The sequence below is a fragment of the Periophthalmus magnuspinnatus genome, chromosome 23 (genome assembly GCF_009829125.3).
Source record: "Periophthalmus magnuspinnatus isolate fPerMag1 chromosome 23, fPerMag1.2.pri, whole genome shotgun sequence".
NCBI lineage: Eukaryota > Metazoa > Chordata > Actinopteri > Gobiiformes > Gobiidae > Periophthalmus > Periophthalmus magnuspinnatus.
The window spans coordinates 403,490-422,677 of NC_047148.1; the positions used below are offsets into that span (position 1 = coordinate 403,490).

General features: G+C 44.5%; 2 protein-coding genes across 2 annotated transcripts; one reads left to right on the plus strand and one right to left on the minus strand.

Annotated features, from left to right (window-relative positions):
* The first annotated feature begins 2,342 nt into the window (after positions 1 to 2,342).
* Positions 2,343 to 3,772, plus strand: LOC129457386 (uncharacterized). Its single transcript, XM_055231847.1, has 4 exons — positions 2,343 to 2,402; positions 2,843 to 2,898; positions 2,961 to 3,157; positions 3,241 to 3,772. Exons 2-4 carry the CDS (start codon positions 2,884 to 2,886, stop codon positions 3,701 to 3,703), a joined length of 675 nt encoding a protein of 224 aa, XP_055087822.1. The 5' UTR covers positions 2,343 to 2,402; positions 2,843 to 2,883; the 3' UTR covers positions 3,704 to 3,772.
* A 1,464-nt stretch (positions 3,773 to 5,236) lies between these two features.
* On the minus strand, positions 5,237 to 6,445 carry LOC117391371 (5-hydroxytryptamine receptor 1A-beta-like). The gene has a single exon (XM_033989158.1). It carries the CDS (start codon positions 6,443 to 6,445, stop codon positions 5,237 to 5,239), a length of 1,209 nt encoding a protein of 402 aa, XP_033845049.1.
* Between the last annotated feature and the right edge of the window lie 12,743 nt (positions 6,446 to 19,188).

Consider the following 19,188-nt stretch of genomic DNA (forward strand, 5'->3'; position numbering starts at 1 on the left):
ATAATTCTTAGAAAATGATTTGGAGATACAAGACTTTGTGTTTATCTTTTACCTATTTTGGTCTGTTTTGTATCATTGTAAAAATGTATATTATGACTGAGTGTAGCACATGATGCTAATTATTAACTTGGTCACTTTACACAGGTGACCATTACTCTTCTGCTAACTTGTAAACTAAACATAAATACAATATATTTTAAAAGCAGACTATGTAGGTTTTCAATACATTCTGATGTACTTCTTTTGCACTGAGAACAGAGACTCCAATCAAATCACAACCTGTTTCTGTCACAACTTTTCAATAGTTTTACTTTGCCATTACTTTTGAGTGACTGTATGCGTAGAAAAGATTCCATGTGGTCTGGTCATGTCTAGTGTCATGAGTGCAGTAGAAAAAGTCTGTGAAGTCAGAAAGAAGGGATTCTTTCTGTACATTGTTTTGGAAATTGAGACATTTTGACTGCCATTTGGAAGTCTGTAAATCTACTTCATCATCGCCTCAAGTGACTTCACTGCAGCTTTATCTGGGTCAAATGTAGTAAGCCATTCAGGTTCTAAACAACTACTTGATTAGATGAATCGATTAGCAAAATAATTGTTGCTGCCCTACTTTGGGTTCTGCCTTTTGCTTTTCAGTGACACCTCCTTTAGGCCAGGCTTTTATTAGATTACTCTGTCATGGAAAATAATTATAGCATAAGAGTTAACAGTTAGCATAACAGTTTTTTGTTTTCTCTGTTGATTTTATGTGACAAATGTTATACCTTTTAAAAATCTGGTTGAAAATGAATTAATCAGTGTGTAAAATACCCCATGTATTGAACTTCCTCCAGCTCTTGTCATAATGAGGGATATAATGGCTGTATCTCTAACAACTCTAAGCATGTGACAGCACACTGGCCCTTCTATAACTCTTCCAGAGCATCTCCACTGTCCCTCAGCAGTCTCTCAGGGTGGGGAGTGTAGCTGAAGCACCGGCTGGAGACGTGGACTCTGAGGGCTGCAATCAGCAAAGTGGCACACATGACCACACGAGGGCTCTCCAGGAGCCAAGGAGCCCAGATGAGGAATGTCTGATTGGCCCTAAACGTGGGACAATGAGCAGAGAAGAGACCCGGAGGTCTGAGTGAAGAGCTGCCCACGGAGATAGGCCATTTACCAATCCAATTGCAATCAGACACAGCTTTCTGAGGGACACTTGACAAGCATGGCAATATGTAAATATGTCTTTGTTCTATTGTCTTTTATGGAGATGGAGTGTCAAAACAGGGGAAAATTCATTTTATATTTATTTATATATTTATTTCAGTTGTCAACTTGAAGTTTACAACGTATGTATTGTATATGTAATGTATTTGTTTCTATTCACTTACAGTCTCTTGCATAGAAACAAGGTATGTAAAATTAGAACACTGAGTATATATTGTCTATAAGCATCTGACAGAAAAAAAAATACAGAACCAGTTAAAATAAAATCTTCCAAAAGATGGGCTGAAGTGATTTGACTGCATCTCTGTAATCACACACTGAGTTCAAACTCAGAGACATGTTTCAGCACATTTCTGATGAATTGCAAATATTGTTCCAACATGATCCACGATATTTTGTCCAATTGTCCATCCCTAAGGAAGCAAGGACTTTCACAATACAGAGTCAAGTTCTATTTTGATAACTTGCAGACAAAACATACTAGAAGTATATATCTCTTATGTATCTCTCTGGCATGCCACTCATCAGAGAGTGTTGCAGTGATGTTTGGGTCTGGCCTCAGACCGCTCACCGCTCCGGCTGCAAAATTAAGTTTTGCTATGTTTTTGCAAGTGCCTGCCCTCTCTGTGCTCAGAGTGAAGAGAATAAAGTGACATGTGACCTATTTATTGATTTAGCTGTGATGGAATGTCTATTCATGTGATGGTGAACCAAAGATCTTTACACTATGGTGGACAATGATGTTTAGTAGAAAGTTGGTAATAATACATGAAACACCCTGTGTGTAGCTGTAAACTGTATGGAGGTAGGCACCCACAAGCACTACATTTTAATGTACACTGTAATGTATAATGTAAAACTACCCAAATAAATTAAACTAAACTAAACTTGAGTGACCTTTTTTCTTTTGTACATGTTTTAGACAGAGAGATTTTATGTTTTAACGTTTTAAAAGATTTTTTTGTTTTTTGTTTTTTTTTTACACCAGTTTAAGTTTAGATCTGCACATAAGTCTGCACTTTGCACACAAAGGCTAAGATCCTGAAGGAAACATGCCTCTTCCTCTGGCTTCCTGTTGCTGTGATGATGGGAAGGGCCTGCTTCCTGCATGTTCCCCTCAGTCAACACAGCCCCACACTGTGGAACCTGCTCTGAACAGGCTTCGCTCCTCCAAGGCCATGGCTCCAGACTCTGTAAGTACACTTTAAAGTCTAACCTGCTTTGTCTATTCAAAGATCACTCAGATTTACAGACATTTAAGGATTAAAACAGTCCTTGTAACCTGGAGTTCAGCATGTTATGAAACAAGTGTTATTATACATTATACATGACAGAACACACTTTACTTTTCACTTTGTGTTGGAGCATTAGCCTTTCCCTCACACATTCCAAACACTGACATGAAGCTACAGCGCTCACAGAGAGGTGCTGGAGATGACAGCTGCTTGTTAGGTTTAGCCTGACATTAAAGTAAAGAGGAATGGTCAGAGCACTATCCCCTGAGGGATCAGACTCAGTTCCACTGCCACATTCTGTGCAGGGCTGCTCAATATGATTACTACAAATGCAGCACCAACCTGATGTGTGGAACAGCAGCTATGCCATCAAAGTACTAACACATATTTTTTCTCAGCTTTTCTATTGACAGCAGCACCATGTGAATGTTTCCCAGTGATGGATATGATGGAGGTGAGTGCAGGTGAGCACAGCACTTTTCCTGTGTAACTTTCTTTAATTTGCCTTTTGTTCAGTGTCCTTTCCATGCAGCTATGAGGGCCTTTACCAACCCAAAGTGTGGGGTGGTGTCCCACCCAACCACCCCCGCGCCCTCCCCTTGCCCTGGCAGGGAGGGGTCTGATGGGGACGTGATACTGGCTGTCCTCCTAGTGACTGTGGCTGGAGTGGCTGTGCTTCTGCTCCTCTTCAGACTGCTCCAGCTGCGGCACAGGTCTTGTATCTCTACAGTAGGCCGCCTCTTTACTGCATTTGCCACCTTTACCTCTCACCAACCCTGCTACTGTCTCTTTTCAGGCTGAAGATGGCAAGAGCAAGACATGCGCTGGAGTATTACGGCTTTTACCACAGCGCCACCTATAGGTTCCAACATGTACCACTCTATAAGGACGAGGCTAAGATGGGGACAAAAAGCTGCCCTGGACCTGGTCCACCTCTAATCCACACGGTGACATCACAGACCCCCCTGATGTCAGTGCCTCCTCTCCCTGTGACACCTCCTGGACAGGCCCTGCCTCTTTACCAAGCCACTCCTTTTGTAGAGCCAATGCCCCTGATCATCCCCCCACTTGTAGTCCCAGCCACACCCTCCCTGCTCCCCCCACCTGTCAGGCTTACCACGCCCCCAAGCCCTCACCTGTCCTGGGGGGCATGTTCCGATGCAGAATTGTACTCCCGGGTTGGGGCATATCGATCATCCCGCCTCTCCAGTCTCTCCAGCCAATCACGAGTCATCCTGTTTGAACACTCGTCGCTCTGAGCTGTTATTGGTTTAAACAGCAGTGGGTCCAGTGGATTACACAGTACTTACTTAGGAACAATCATCAGAACTAACAACCTACCTACTACTCTTTGTTTAGGTTATATTGCAATAAATGCTTCTCATTTAATGTTTATTGTTTGCTTTTGAATTATTTTGTTGTAGTTGTTTGTTTTGTTGTTCATTTTTTCCCAAGCTAAAGTGATTTATCCAAATTTGATTATGTTTTTGATTGATCTAAATTTGGTTAAATAACCAGGCTCTGTCTCAAATGACACAATGCTAAATAGTAAATATGTTATGCTGTGCTGCTGAGGGCTTGTGCTATTATGATTATGCATTTAAAAAGGCTCAGTATTCTGAACTGTTATAGACCTATTGAATTACAAACTTATTTTCCTAAATTGCATTGCAGCTTCACTCTAAAAAAAACAAAAAACAAAAGCACTACATCGCCCATGATGCTACTCTTTCAATGCAGGCCACACACTTTAGCCCCATGGCTGCAGGTGTGAGAGAACAGCTGTCCATTGTTGGAGTACTCTCTGGTCTCTGATTCTCAGGTCAAGCTTTGATCACAGAAGGACCTCTGTGCCTCGTGATGTACATGAAACCACCTCTGCTGCTTCCATCTGTGCCACTGGCCCAGGGAACAACTTTCTAACATGTTAGAAAGCTTTTTTTCTACACTCACTTCAAGCATCATCTAGGCTTTTTGAAGCACTTTGGACTTGGTATTTCACAGGAAGTAGTGCTGAGATTGAAAAAGCAATCCTTCTATATCTCCTGTCTGTCACAAAATTCCATCCATAATTAATAGATGAAAAAATGAGAGAAAATGCTGGAGGTAAAATTATAACCATTACAGAAATTGTGGAACTTGAACTAGTGAAATGAGTCTTCTAAGTCATATGCACCTAACAATGTATAATTACAGGATATGTAATTCAGACCTCATTCCTGAACATATGTAAACATTATTGCCACCAGGGGTCACAAGGAGTCATTTGCAGCCATTTAAAGCCACAGTGATACACATATGTGTACAAAACTGGACACTTTATATCCCGGTCACTTTAATAAGCCATGTTTGCACTGTTGTTCTGATGCTACTGTTGTATATATTTTCTACTTTTAAGTATTTTATTTTTAAGCATATCTTTTTAACTTTGTGCATCCCCTTATTTGTATTTGTATTTATTCAGTGTGTTTTATGTTGCACTTTATCACCACAGCAAGTTCCTAGTTTGTGAACTGTGTTCACAGACGATGGCAATAAAAGTCTTCTGATACAAGTTAAGATAGCATGGAACAAAACACAACATGGTTGTTGGCGTTCACTTTATTTTCACATTCATAATAATTTACAAACATGTCAAAACACAATCATAGAATTTAAGTTTGTCCAGGCACAATAAGCATTTCTAAATCTACAAAACTGGCACAAAAACTTGAACCCTCCACATGCTTGTCCCTGTGAGGGTCAGTGTTTGCTTTGTTGTGGTCAGTGGATGCTCTGTAGTGAACGATGTGTCAGGGCGCACAGTAGCGGCAGTGCATGATCTTGCTGAAGGCGCGCCTGAAATCCTTGTTGCAGAAGGCGTAGATGAGGGGGTTAAGCAGAGAGTTAGAGTAGCCCAGCCAGTTGATGACGTCATGCAGCCAGCGGGGCATGGAGCAGTGCTGGCAAAAGGGCATGACCAGGGCCACGATGAAGAAGGGCAGCCAGCACAGGATGAAGGTGCCTATGATCACGCCTAGGGTCTTGACAGCTTTCCTTTCTCGGGCCAGGGCCAGCTTCCTCTCGGCCTCACTGCTCTGACTGTGGGACTGAAACAGTGGGCGGGGGCTGTGGAAAGGCAGGGGGTGGAGTTTGGAGCTCACCACCTCCACAATCTCCAGAGACTCCTCATCAGCAGGGGGCACTGTGCTGTTGAGCGGCTCCACGCGGCTGCAGCTCCGTATGCAATGTGACGGCATCAACTCGGGCGAAGGGGCAGGCCGGGAGTCTGACACCTTGTTCTTCTCAACTTTGTGTGTGCTCCTGCGAATGCGGAAGCGTGCTGCCTTGAAAATTCGCCCATAGAGCACTAGCATGAGTGCCAGGGGGATGTAGAAGGCCCCGAAGGTGGAGTACACCGTGTACCAGAGTTCCTGCCATATGCGGCACTGGCGTGGGTTGGCGCGGTCATGGGCCAAGCTCCGTGGCTGGCTGCGCATGACCAGCATAGGAGGCACTGAGACTGAAAAGCTGACCAGCCAGGTGGTACCAATGAGGGCAACAGCACGGCGGCGGGTGCGTCGCAGGTGATGAAGGGGTGTGACTATGGCCCAGTATCGGTCCAGGGCAATGGCACTCAGATGCAGGATGGAGGATGTGCAGCACAAAACGTCTAAAGACACAAATACGTGACAGACGAACGGCCCCAAGGTCCAGCGGTCCAACACCTGGTACAGAGCAGCCATGGGTAACACCAGTACAGACACCATCAAGTCAGTGACTGCCAGAGAGCCGATCAGGAAGTTAGCCACAGTTTGCAGAGAGCGCTCCAGGGCAATAGCTGCCACCACAAAGGCATTTCCTATGATCGCACACAGAATCAGTGCCCCCAACAGGACAGATGTGACCACCTGATAACTCAGGTCCATCCCCTCCGGCTCTGGCCACCAGGTGCTTTTCAACACCACGATGTCTGCAGCAGTGCAGGCAGAGAAGTAGAGTAGCCCAAACACAAGCCCCATTTATAAGCACGGATATGTCCTGCCCATATGACATAAGCAATGTCTTCAATAACATGTGAGGAGAGAGAGGAGGGCGAGAGAAAGAGAGAGAGAGAATGGAGAGAGAGGGAAGGAGAGAGAGAGAGAGAGAGAGAGGGAGAATGGAGAGAGAGGGAGGGAGAGAGGGAGAGAGAGAATAGAGAGAGAGGGAGAGAGAGAGGGAGAATGGAGAGAGAGAGAGGGAGAGGTGGGAGAGAGAGAATATTAAGAGAGTGACAGTGAAAGCGTAAAATCAGATTGATCCTATTGATCCTACACACCGCTAAATATCTAATAATCTGTCATGAATGAAAGACGTTTATTTTTAGTCTTCATGTCCCTATTGTGTATAATTTACTAGGATTACAGCTGCACAGACTTTGCAGTAGGAATTATTAAAAAGAAAAAAATATATATATATATCCACATACTTATCGATTCTGAAACAATCAATACTGAAAGGAGTTATCCATTAGTCTAGCTCTATATCAGATATCAGATCAATATTAAAGTACAGCAGCATACAAGGCTCATATTAATAATAAAATATGACGGTGTCATTTTAAAGACTTAGGGATTGACATCAAAGTGAACTTGGACAAGCTGACATAAAAGTCTACAGTAGATTTCACACTTTAAAAATTGGTAATGAGTATCATGCCATTTTCTTGTGAAATTGAGCTTGAAATCGTGACAACACATTGCAGGTAGGTTTCCATGTCAACAAAGCCTACAGATTGTGAGAGGTTTTGGTGTGTTTTGTCCTGTTCTGGTCAGCAGGTTAGACCAGTCTTAAATGCACCAGTACTGCATAGAGCCAGTGCTGCTGGGGCCATCTCAAGAAACATGCTGAGGACTACTACCAAAAATGTGGATCAACTTGTCGGCTCATGAGCTTACAATGCATGCTTGAAGTGAGAGAGCTCCCAGAGTGCAGACAGGAGGGACAGCTGAAGGGAGAGAGGAGCTTTCAGAGAGTTAAAAAGATACTGGAGAAAGTTGAAGACTGTGTGCAGAGTTGTGCCAAGAAAAAAATTAAGAAGAGCAAAGAAAGCAGGTCCAACCTACTGACCAAAATCAAGATCTGAATATACTGTATTATGTATCTGGTTTTGTGTTATTTGGATGCCTTTATCATTCATGGAAGATACACAATATGTATACGCTGCACTCTCTCTTTATGTATGGTACATAATGAATATGTATGCTGTATAATGTAATTCCTGCTGATCTCTTTTGATGGAGAAAATTTGCAATTATTGTATAGAGGGGATTCAAACCTGGATGGGATTATTTTTATTATTTTTATTTTTGTTATAATCCCTTTGTCTGTTAACCTTGATTTTGTATATTTATTATTACTATTATTATCATTAGGCCCAAGCATGGGACAATGTCCCGGCAAGGGACACATTAAAACCGTATTCGGAGCCCAGAAAATGGCAAAAATCAAGTAGTAAACACGCCCCGACATGGCAGTGAGCAGTATCAAAAATTAGAACTCGATGAGCTCTAATTGTCACAAAAGACCCTGTGAAAAAATAATTAAAGACGACTCAGTAGCGTCGCCTCAAACTTTGATTTTCATGGGGCCAATGGGAGCCTGACCCAGAAAAAAGTCAACGTAAAAATGTGACCCTCACATCAAAAAATAGAACATGTCGGGGACATGAACCTGAAGTCGGCCATATTGGATCAAACCCGGGAATGACAAAAGTGCACACCCTTTTATTCAGGACATCTCCTCGCACAGTTTTCATCACAAACACTTCAAATTTGGCCAAAGACTGAAAACTCATTTGTGATGAAAGATTATCAATTACATGTTGAATTTGACTTTGGGTGTGGTCATGACAAATTTTCAACAAAATTGCTAATTTTTTTATATTTCAAAAAAAATATTTCTATTTCACACAATTTTTATTGGGAAAAAGCTGATACAGAGTTTAGGCACATTTGTGAGCCGAACACACTGATATGTAAATCTATCTCTCCAAATGACTCTCTAGCGCCCTCTTAAAAATTAATTTTCAAAAATGTATATAAGACAGTAGATTTGTCTTGGACTTGTGAAAAGATTTGCATGGGCCTTATTTATGATGGGGCACAATTTGAGAAAGTCACATGACTGTAGCTTTTATAGTTTAGGAGAAAAATAATGGGTGGAAAAGATATTTCCATTATTATTATTATTATTAGGCCCGAGCCTGAGACAACGTCCCGGCGGCCTGGACCTGACACCTGGCGCTAGATTGTCTGCGTATCTTTGTGGTACTTCTTGCTTGGCTCCATTCTTGTTTTTGCGCTCTTTGGATTTTACTTACTGGATATTCTTGCGGTTCGCCACCTTAACGTGGTGGAGGGGTTTGAGCACCCGAATGATCCTGGGAGCTATGTTGTCGGGGGCTTCATGCCCCTGGTAGGGTCACCCATGGCAAACAGGTCCTGGGAGACGGGTCTGACTAAGAGCGGTTCAGAAGCCCCCATGAAAAGAAAAAGAACAAGGCCAGTTACGTCGCCCGGACTGGCATTACCGGGGCCCCACCCTGGAGCCAGGCCTGGGGTGGGTGCTCGGCAGCGAGCGCCTGGTGGCCGGGCCTTTCCCCACAGGGCCTGGTCGGGCCCAGCCCAAAGGAACGACGTGGGGCCGTCCTCCCGTGGACCCACCACCTGTGGGAGGAGCCATGAGGGGCGGGTGCTGAGACAGCTGGGCGGCAGTCGAAGGCGGGGACCTCGACGACCGGATCTCCGGACATGGAGACTAGCTCTGGGGACGTGGAATGTCACCTCGCTGGGGGGGAAGGAGCCTGAGCTTGTGCGGAAGGTTGAGCGTTACCGGCTAGATATAGTCGGCCTCACCTCCACGCACAGCTTGGGCTCTGGAACCCAACTTCTTGAGAGGGGTTGGACTCTCCATTTCTCTGGCGTTGCCCGCGGGGAGCGGCGGCGAGCTGGTGTGGGCTTGCTCATTGCCCCACAGCTCAGCCGCTGCGTGTTGGGGTTCACTCCGGTGAACGAGAGGGTCGCATCCCTGCGCCTTCGGGTCGGGGACAGGTCTCTCACTGTTGTATCAGCCTACGGGCCAAACAGCAGTGTAGAGTACCCGGCCTTCTTGGAGTCCCTGGGAGGGGTACTAGACAGTGCACCAACCGGGGACTCCGTTGTTCTCCTGGGGGACTTCAACGCCCATGTGGGTAACGACAGTGACACTTGGAGGGGCGTGATTGGGAGGAACGGCCTCCCCGATCTGAACCCGAGCGGTGTTTTGTTATTGGACTTCTGTGCTAGTCACAGTTTGTCCATAACAAACACCATGGTCAAGCACAAGAGTGTCCATCGGTGCACGTGGCACCAGGACACTCTAGGTCGGAGGTCGATGATCGACTTTGTTGTCGTGTCATCTGACCTCCGACCGCGTGTCTTGGACACTCGGGTGAAGAGAGGGGCTGAGCTGTCAACTGATCACCACCTGGTGGTGAGTTGGATCCGCTGGCGGAGGAGGAAGCCGGACAGACCTGGCAGGCCTAAGCGCATTGTGAGGGTCAGCTGGGAACATCTGGCGGAGCCCTCTGTCAGGGTCTTCAACTCCCACCTCCGGGAGAGCTTCTCCCTGATCCCGGGGGAGGTTGGAGACATGGACTCCGAGTGGGCCATGTTCTCCACCTCTATTGTCGATGCGGCTGCTCGTAGTTGTGGTCGTAAGGTCTGTGGTGCTTGTCGCGGCGGCAATCCCCGAACCCGGTGGTGGACACCGGAAGTAAGGGATGCCGTCAAGCTGAAGAAGGAGTCCTATCGAGCCTTGTTGGCTCGTGGGACTCCTGATGCAGCTGATGAGTACCGGCGGGCCAAGCGTGCCGCGGCTCGGTCACAGAGGCAAAAACTCAAGGTTGGGAGGAGTTCGGGGAGGCCATGGAGGAGGACTATCGGACGGCCTCAAAGAGATTCTGGCAAACCGTCCGACGCCTCAGGAGGGGGAAGCAGTGCTTCACCAACACTGTTTACAGTGCGGGTGGAGAACTGCTGACCTCGACTGGGGATGTTGTCGGGCGGTGGAAGGAATACTTTGAGGATCTCCTCAATCCCACTGTCACGTCTTCCGAGGAGGAAGCAGAAACTGGGGACCCAGAGGCGGACTCGTCCGTCACCCTGGCTGAAGTCACTGAGGTGGTTGGCAAGCTCCTCGGTGGCAAGGCTCCGGGGGTGGACGAGATCCGTCCTGAGTACCTCAAGTCTCTGAATGTTGTGGGGCTGTCTTGGCTGACACGTCTCTGCAACATCGCGTGGCGGTCGGGGACAGTACCTGTGGAATGGCAGACCGGGGTGGTGGTCCCTCTCTATAAGAAGGGGGACCGGAGGGTGTGTTCCAATTACAGGGGAATCACACTCCTCAGCCTTCCCGGTAAGGTCTATTCCAGGTACTGGAGAGGAGAATCCGACCGATAGTCGAACCTCGGATTCAGGAGGAGCAGTGTGGTTTTCGTCCTGGTCGTGGAACACTGGACCAGCTCTATACTCTCCATCGGGTCCTCGAGGGCTCATGGGAGTTTGCCCAACCAGTCCAGATGTGTTTTGTGGACCTGGAGAAGGCATTCGACTGTGTCCCTTGTGGTGTCCTTTGGGGGGTGCTCTGGGAGTATGGGGTCCGGGGCTCTTTGCTAAGGGCTGTCCGGTCCCTGTATGACCGGAGCAGGAGCTGTGTTCGCATTGCCGGCAGTAAGTCAGACCTGTTCCCGGTGCATGTTGGACTCCGCCAGGGCTGCCCTTTGTCACCGGTTCTGTTCATTATATTTATGGACAGAATTTCTAGGCGCAGCCAGGGGCCGGAGGGGGTCTGGTTTGGGAACCACAGGATTTCATCTCTGCTGTTTGCAGATGATGTTGTCCTGATGGCTTCTTCGAGCCAGGACCTGCAGCAGGCACTGGGGCGGTTTGCAGCCGAGTGTGAAGCGGCTGGGATGAGAATCAGCTCCTCCAAATCCGAGGCCATGGTTCTCGACCGGAAAAAGGTGGTTTGCTCTCTCCGGGTGGGTGGTGAGTCTCTGCCCCAAGTGGAGGAGTTCAAGTATCTCGGGGTCTTGTTCACGAGTGAGGGAAGGATGGAGCGTGAGATTGACAGGCGGATCGGTGCAGCGTCTGCAGTGATGCGGTCGCTGTATCGGTCCGTTGTGGTAAAGAAGGAGCTGAGCTGGAAGGCGAAGCTCTCGATTTACCGGTCAATCTACGTTCCTACCCTCACCTATGGTCATGAGCTCTGGGTAATGACCGAAAGGACAAGATCGCGGATACAAGCGGCTGCTTGCCGCTGTTCCTACACGTTGAGAGGAACCAGCTGAGATGGCTCGGGCATCTGCTCAGGATGCCTCCTGGACGCCTCCCTAGAGAGGTGTTCTGGGCATGTCCCACCGGGAGGAGGCCTCGGGGAAGACCCAGGACACGCTGGAGGGACTATGTCTCTCGGCTGGCCTGGGAACACCTTGGGGTCCCACCGGAGGAGCTGGAGGACGTGTCCGGGGTGAGGGAAGTCTGGGAGTCCCTGCTTAGACTGCTGCCCCCGCGACCCGGCCCCGGATAAGCGGAAGAAAATGGATGGATGGATGGATGGATATTCTTGCTCCTCATCAGATCCTGCTCTCACCAGATCCTGCTCCCTGGACCTGCTCTGCTCTCCCGTCTCCGACCCTCCTCTTCCCCACCGGTACTGTCCGCCCTGTCTCCAACCCTACTTCTCACGCTCTCACCTTGGGCCACGGCACTCTCTCCAATTCACCGTTTGACCTACCGTCATTTTGCACTGCCCTGTATTCTGTCTTTTAACAAAAGTTTATATTTGAATTTTAAGCAAAAACTAGTTTTAAAAATAATTGCAATTTTACTATTTTTGCCTTCTTCAATAAACATTGTGGCATTAGAATTGCCTCTTGACCTCCTTAAGTAAAGCTTACCTGTGTGCCTGAGGCTTAGCAATTTTATATTCTCCAGGTGAAATTTCTGCAGTGGTTGTTCGATATTTATTATTAAATTATTTAAAGTGAAAACCGAATCAAGGTTCTCCTCTATCATTCCCGCCACACCTAGTTCAGTTTCAAAATGATCACAATTAGCAATTTTGTATCCAGTTGTCCCTAGACCATTTGCAGCCCAAAGTGTAAAAGAGTCATCAATGACCGAGTGAGTAAACGTGGTTTTTCACAGTTGGGCCATATATTGACATATTTTTAAGACCAACATTTCTACAAAATTGTGCCCAGATTTGAAATGAATGTTTAAGCACTGGATTTAAGGAGAATTTATCTAATGATTGCGATAAATGTAGCTCTGAACAAAGCAAAAGACTGTAGAGAGGCAAACTGACATGACAAATTGTCAAGGTTCAACCATTTAGAATCCCTATTACGTACAACCTCTGACCAGTGCAACACTGCACCAATATTGGCAGCCCAGTAATAATACTGGAAATGATGTAGTGACAGTCCTCCATGATCTCTATGGTACTGTAAAATATTTTTGCAGATGTGTACATTTTTTCCTATAAATGATGATACCAGGTTATTAAAGTTTGAGAAAAATGTTTTCATCAGAAAGATTGGAACTGATTGAAAAAGATGATTGATTCACTCTTGTATATTCACTTTGTAGCTTTGTAGTGAGGCAAATAAGTATTTGAACACCCTGTGATTTTGCAAGTTCTCCCACTTAGAAATCATGGAGGGGTCTGAAATTTTCATCTTAGGTGCATGTCCACTGTGAGACATAATCTAAAAACAAATCTGGAAATAACATTGCATGATTTTTAAAATAATTTATTTGTATATTACTGCTGCAAATAAGTATTTGAACACCTGAGAAAATCAATGTTTCCACCCCCAAAGCATGATGTTTCCACCCCCATGCTTCACAGTAGGAATGGTGTTCTTTGGATGGTACTCATCATTCTTCTTCCTCCAAACACGACGAGTGGAATTAAGACCAAAAAGTTCTATTTTGGTCTCATCTGACCACATGACTTTCTCCCATGACTCCTCTGGATCATCCAAATGGTCATTGTCAAACTTAAGACGGGCCTGGACATGTGCTGGTTTAATCAGGGGAACCTTCCGTGCCATACATGATTTTAAATCATGACGTCTTAGTGTATTACTAACAGTAACCTTGGAAACGGTGGTCCCAGCTCTTTTCATTGACCAGCTCCTCCCGTGTAGTTCTGGGTTGATTCCTCACCTTTCTTAGGATCATTGAGACCCCACGAGGTGAGATCTTGCTTTCTCTATTGTCTATCTACTTTCTCTTATTCCACTTTCTAATAATTGCTCCAACAGTGGATCTTTTTTCACCAAGCTGTTTGGCAATTGCCCCGTAGCCCTTTCCAGCCTTGTGGAGGTCTACAATTTTGGTCTTTGCCGTGTTAGTAGTTGGAGTCTTACTGATTGTATGGGGTGGATAGGCGTCTTTATGCAGCTAACGACCTCAAACAGGAGCTTCTAATTTAGGAGAATAAGTGGAGTGGAGGTGGACTTTTTAAAGGTGGACTAACAGGTCTGTGAGGGGCAGAATTCTAGCGGATAGACAGGTGTTCAAATACTTATTTGCAGCAGTAACATACAAATAAATTATTTAAAAAATCATACAATGTGATTATGTCTCTCACAGTGGACATGCACCTAAGATGAACATTTCAGACCCTCCATGATTTCTAAGTGGGAGAACTTGCAAAATCACAGGGTGTTCAAATACTTATCTGCCTCACTGTACATATTGATATACACATATGATCATTTTTCCAAAGTTATTCAGTACAGCAGACTTTGCAATGGCTCTGACACATAAAACATGGTGTTGTCTGCATACAAAGGCAATTAATGTTCAGAATCTCCCCTGGATACCTTTAATAGAAGCGTCACTATGTATTACAATCACCAAAGTTTCAATGACTTAAAAAAAAAAAAAAAAACAAGGGTGATAGGGGCAACCTTGTCTTGTTCCACATCCTAGCTTAAAAAAAAGGGTGAGAGATTATCATTTGAGCGGGCAGCTGTAACAGGGGAGGAATACAAAGTGTGTGTCCATGAAATAAACTTAAACCAAAGCCAAATTTTGTAGGTGTATAAAAAAGATAATCCCACTCCACTTGATCAAATGCTTTTTCAGCATTAAGTAATAAAACTACTTCTGATATGTCTGGTGGATTGGGATGATGGAGGATATTGAAGAGTCTATGAATATTGTGAAATGAGTAGCGATTGTTAATAAACCCCAATTGATCTTCAGAGATAATGGAAGGTAAAACGGTTTCCATATGACATGCCAGAATTTTGGCAAAGATTTTACTATCTACATTTAATAGCGAAATGGGTCGGTAAAATGTATTTACTTTGAAATAGAGATATAACAGGGAATAACACCAGAGCAGACCCAAAAAGGCTGGAAACCGAAGACTACTGGAAAGGCATATGGGAGAAAGAGGCATCACATAACAGCGATGCACAATGGCTGGTGGCTCTGAGAGAAGACCAAAGCAACATCCCTGAACAAAATCCAGTCACCATCACAGTGGCTGCTCTGAGGAAGGTGTTTACCTTGAGTGCGGCACCTTAGACCGCTCACCATCCTCGCCATGCTGCCAATAGGCCTTGGTTTCTGCTGTTAATATGTAAGCCCTAATCCTTTTTTTCAGATTTTAACTGGCACAAATGACCATACTCATATGTGCCTAGTGCCAGTCTAACAGTAAGTATAACTAGTAGATCATTTGAAGGGTCTTTGAATCTGAGATATCATTTTACAGCTGCGGAAATAGTGTATCCAAGATTAATGCGAGAAGAACTATAGTTAAAGAATAATCAACCTTCAGTGAAACAGCCCTTGAGGCTCTCCATATCCCTGCAATCTACTCAAAGCACAAGAAAAGATTAAAACTGTAAGCAGGGATAAAGGGCTTTTTCAACTCTTGTGGCTGCGGAAGGGCATGCCACAGGAGGATAGCTACATATCAACCTTAGCTTGACATGTGCTGCAATATTTTCGTTGTCATGTTGGAGATAAATGGTTACTTTGCAAGGGGCATTGGAGAGCCATTTCTAAAGCTAGAATTGTAATCCACACATCATTTTATCCAAATCATTAAAATACACAGACACTACATTGAGTTTATTTAAATCCCATAATGTTTGCAAAAGTTACAAGATTTTTTAATGTTTTCAAAATGGCTTGGTTTCAATAAGCGCTCATTAGGACCACATCCTAAAACTTATGTAAATTCTTTTAAAAACATTTGACCCCTGATATGTCCTGATGATGCTGCCTCAGTCTGAAGTCCATTGGATAAAAACCCTAGGACGAGTTTGTAAAAGTAGTGCTAGATTCTGGACATCTGTATAATAATAAAATGGCCACCTTCAGTGTTAGGGTGTGGTACCTATAGACTTTTTTTGCTCAGGGTCACATGACTAGTGTATGTACCAAATTTCATAACTATTTCATAAACTAAATTTTTCTTCCCTGTGAAGGGGGCGTTGGAGAGCTATTTTTAAAGAAAGAACTTAAGTAGCATATCATTATGTCCAGGTCATTAAAATACACAAACACCACACTGAGAACTTTCAATCTGAAAATGTTTATAAAGTTTCAATGGATTTTTGACTTTCAAAATGGCCATTTCTTTAAACTGTTACTGTTCTGACGGCCCGCCCCTGGGCTGTCGCCTCTACTTTACAACTTTACAGCAATGTACATATAATTCTCTCACCGTTGTAGTATCAACCAATTACTACACATTACACATTACTGATGCTTTACACTAACAGCCAATGAGCAGCTGAACAAGAGGATGCAGTTAGACATGCTTTACTGTACACACGCAGAGTACAGTGTAGAGACGCAGCTCCACTCTGTGCATAAATCCTGCATCATTGTGCATTGTTTACTGTTTTTGTGTGAAGATTATGGATATGTGTATCATATAATATTCCTTCACTCCCTCTTAATTTTGTACTTTCTTGTTACTAGTATGTTCATTCCTCACTGGCTATTATCAGGTTTTACACAAAACAAAGAAATGGTACAAGACATTTTTTCACCATTTTGTGAACATTGACTTTGTGAAGGCCTTAATTCTCTATAAAGGACACTGTAGGTCAAAGGGTCACATCCCCATACACCAAAAGGCTTTTAGAGAAACTCTTGTCTTGGAGCTGGCAGAGGCAGGAGCCATCAGAACACAGCAGGAACAAGGAAGCACGGAGAAGCCATAATCTTGTACAGTGTGTTTTCAGTTTGCAGTGTGTTTGTTTACTGTTTGCAGTGTGTGTGGAGTTTGGAGAACCATTTTTCAAGATACAACCATAATTCACATCATCAAGTCCATCCAGATCCGACCATTTTTGCAAGAGTTACTGGGACTTTTATGCTTTCAAAATGACCATTAGAGAAAAAAAAAAGAAAAAAAGGAAAAGGAAAAAATAAATAAAAAGAGAATGGAGACTCAAGCAGTGTTAGCAATTTGCCATTGCATTTCGAGATTACCACTTTGTTCTTTGTTGCCAGAGCTGCACCTTTGAAAAGAATCAATTTATTTTATTTGTACTTATGAGCAGGTTTTTGTTTTGGCCTTGCATTCCTGCGCTCTGTTCATTCAGATGATGAAAAATATCTGGCAGGTACGTCAGCCCTGCACACCACTCATCACTTTGAAGCAGCTTTGCATTATCGAACCTCTCATTTATCAGAAACACTTTAAGTTCCACCAGTTCCACACAGACCAAGACCTTGTCACGTGACAACCACCGGACCTCTGTATAAAACAAGGCTTTATGCTCCGCTCCCATTCCCTCACACAAATATAAAACTTTTCACTGGTCGTGACAAAGTTTACCATGCGCACGACATCCAACACAGGAGCAGCGACAAACCCAGATTTTAAGTAGGCATTGTCTGTTAAATTTATCTTTCTTTTTCTTGGAGGTGTAGTCTCCTCTTCTGGCTCCTCAGTTGTCCTTTTCCCCTTTGTTAAAAGCTCTCCAAAGACTTTTGTTTTGGCTCATTTTCACTCGCTTGTGGCTCTACTTTTGTGCGTCGTGTCTGATGTGTTATACGTGATACGTCACCGCGGAGACAAGAGCAGATAATATACTTGCTACTACATCAAATAGATTTCTGTGGCGATTTCCAGCAGGATTTTCATGATACATCTACGGACGAGCTTATTAGTGTGTCATTAGGGACGGGCCAAAGTTGCTCCTGACCCCTGTGCGCACAGCGTCTGAAAATCAGGGCTCTTTACGCAGGACTGTGAGCTGTGTCTGTGAGACGTGAGCGGTGTTTGTTTCGAACATTGTTCCGTGAGTGTGACGCTTATTTTGAGCAACGAAAAATAAGAAAATATAATTTTATTTTAAGATCATAATAATCTTCCAATTTAAACTACAACAAAAAAGAGCTAACACAAATAAAATACACTTATACAGAACCGCAGTATAAGGCTGAAAGAGGCGCATACGGCTCCGGAGCCGCGGGTTGCCGACTCCTGAAATAGAGCCACTGCACGTAAGCTCGACATCAATGAATCCAACTTGGTCAATGTAAAAGACGACAAAAGTTTTCAGAGGAAATAAAAGCAGATTTTCCGTGTTGGTGAAGCTTTATTTTCTAAACCTGCAGATGTGTTCATCCCGTGTTGTTGTCGTGTTGGTTCCAATTTTCAGGCACAGTTTTTAAAAAAGCTTGTCGGCGCACCGTCTTTCTGTGTAAATATCTCATGTTACAATATGAAAACCTGCGGCTTTTATTCAGGTGCGGCTTATATATGTACAAAATTGATTTTCTCTTCAAATTTAGCTGGTGCGGCTTTTAATCAGGTGCGCTCTGTAGTCCGAAATTTACGGTAGGTCTGCTGGTAACACACACACACACACACACACACACACACACACACACACATACAAGCTTCACACCAAGCTGTCTGAGGTTGTGGACAGGTGTCTTTTATACTGATAACAAGTTCAAACAGGTGCCATTAGTACAGGTAATGAGTGGAGGACAGAGGAGCCTCTTAAAGAATATACAGGTCTGTGAGAGCCAGAAATCTTACTAGTTTGTAGGTGACCAAATACTGATTTTACCGAGGAATTTATCCTACAATGTGATTTCCTGGATTCCTTCCCCCCCATTCTGTCTCTCATATTTTAAGGATCTATGTTGAAAATTACAGGCCTCTCTCACCTTTTTAAGTAGAACTTGCACAATTGGTGGCTGACTAAATACTTTTATGTTCCACTGTATGAAGAGCCACTGTACATTTTTTCACATGTCCACAACAGATTGGCTATTATGTTTTTTTTTTTTTATTAAATTTGAAGGGAGCGCTGTAAAGCCATCTTAAATGGTAGAGCCATATTTTGCATGTCATTACATCCAGCTCAGACAGACAGTAAATGTGCATACATGTGGAGTTTATGGGGGAGGTTGAGCGTTACAGACCAGATATAGTCGGCCTCACCTCCATGCACAGCTTGGGCTCTGGAACCCAACTCCTTGAGAGGGGTTGGACTCTCCATTTCTCTGGTGTTGCACGCAGGGAGCGGCGCCGAGCTGGTGTGGGATTGCTCATTGCCCCATAGCTCAGCCGCTTCGTGTTGGCCTTCACCCCAGTGAACGAGACCTGGCAGGCCCAAGTGTATTGTAAGGGTCTGTTGGGAACACCGGCGGAGCCTTCTGTCAGGGGGGTCTTCAAC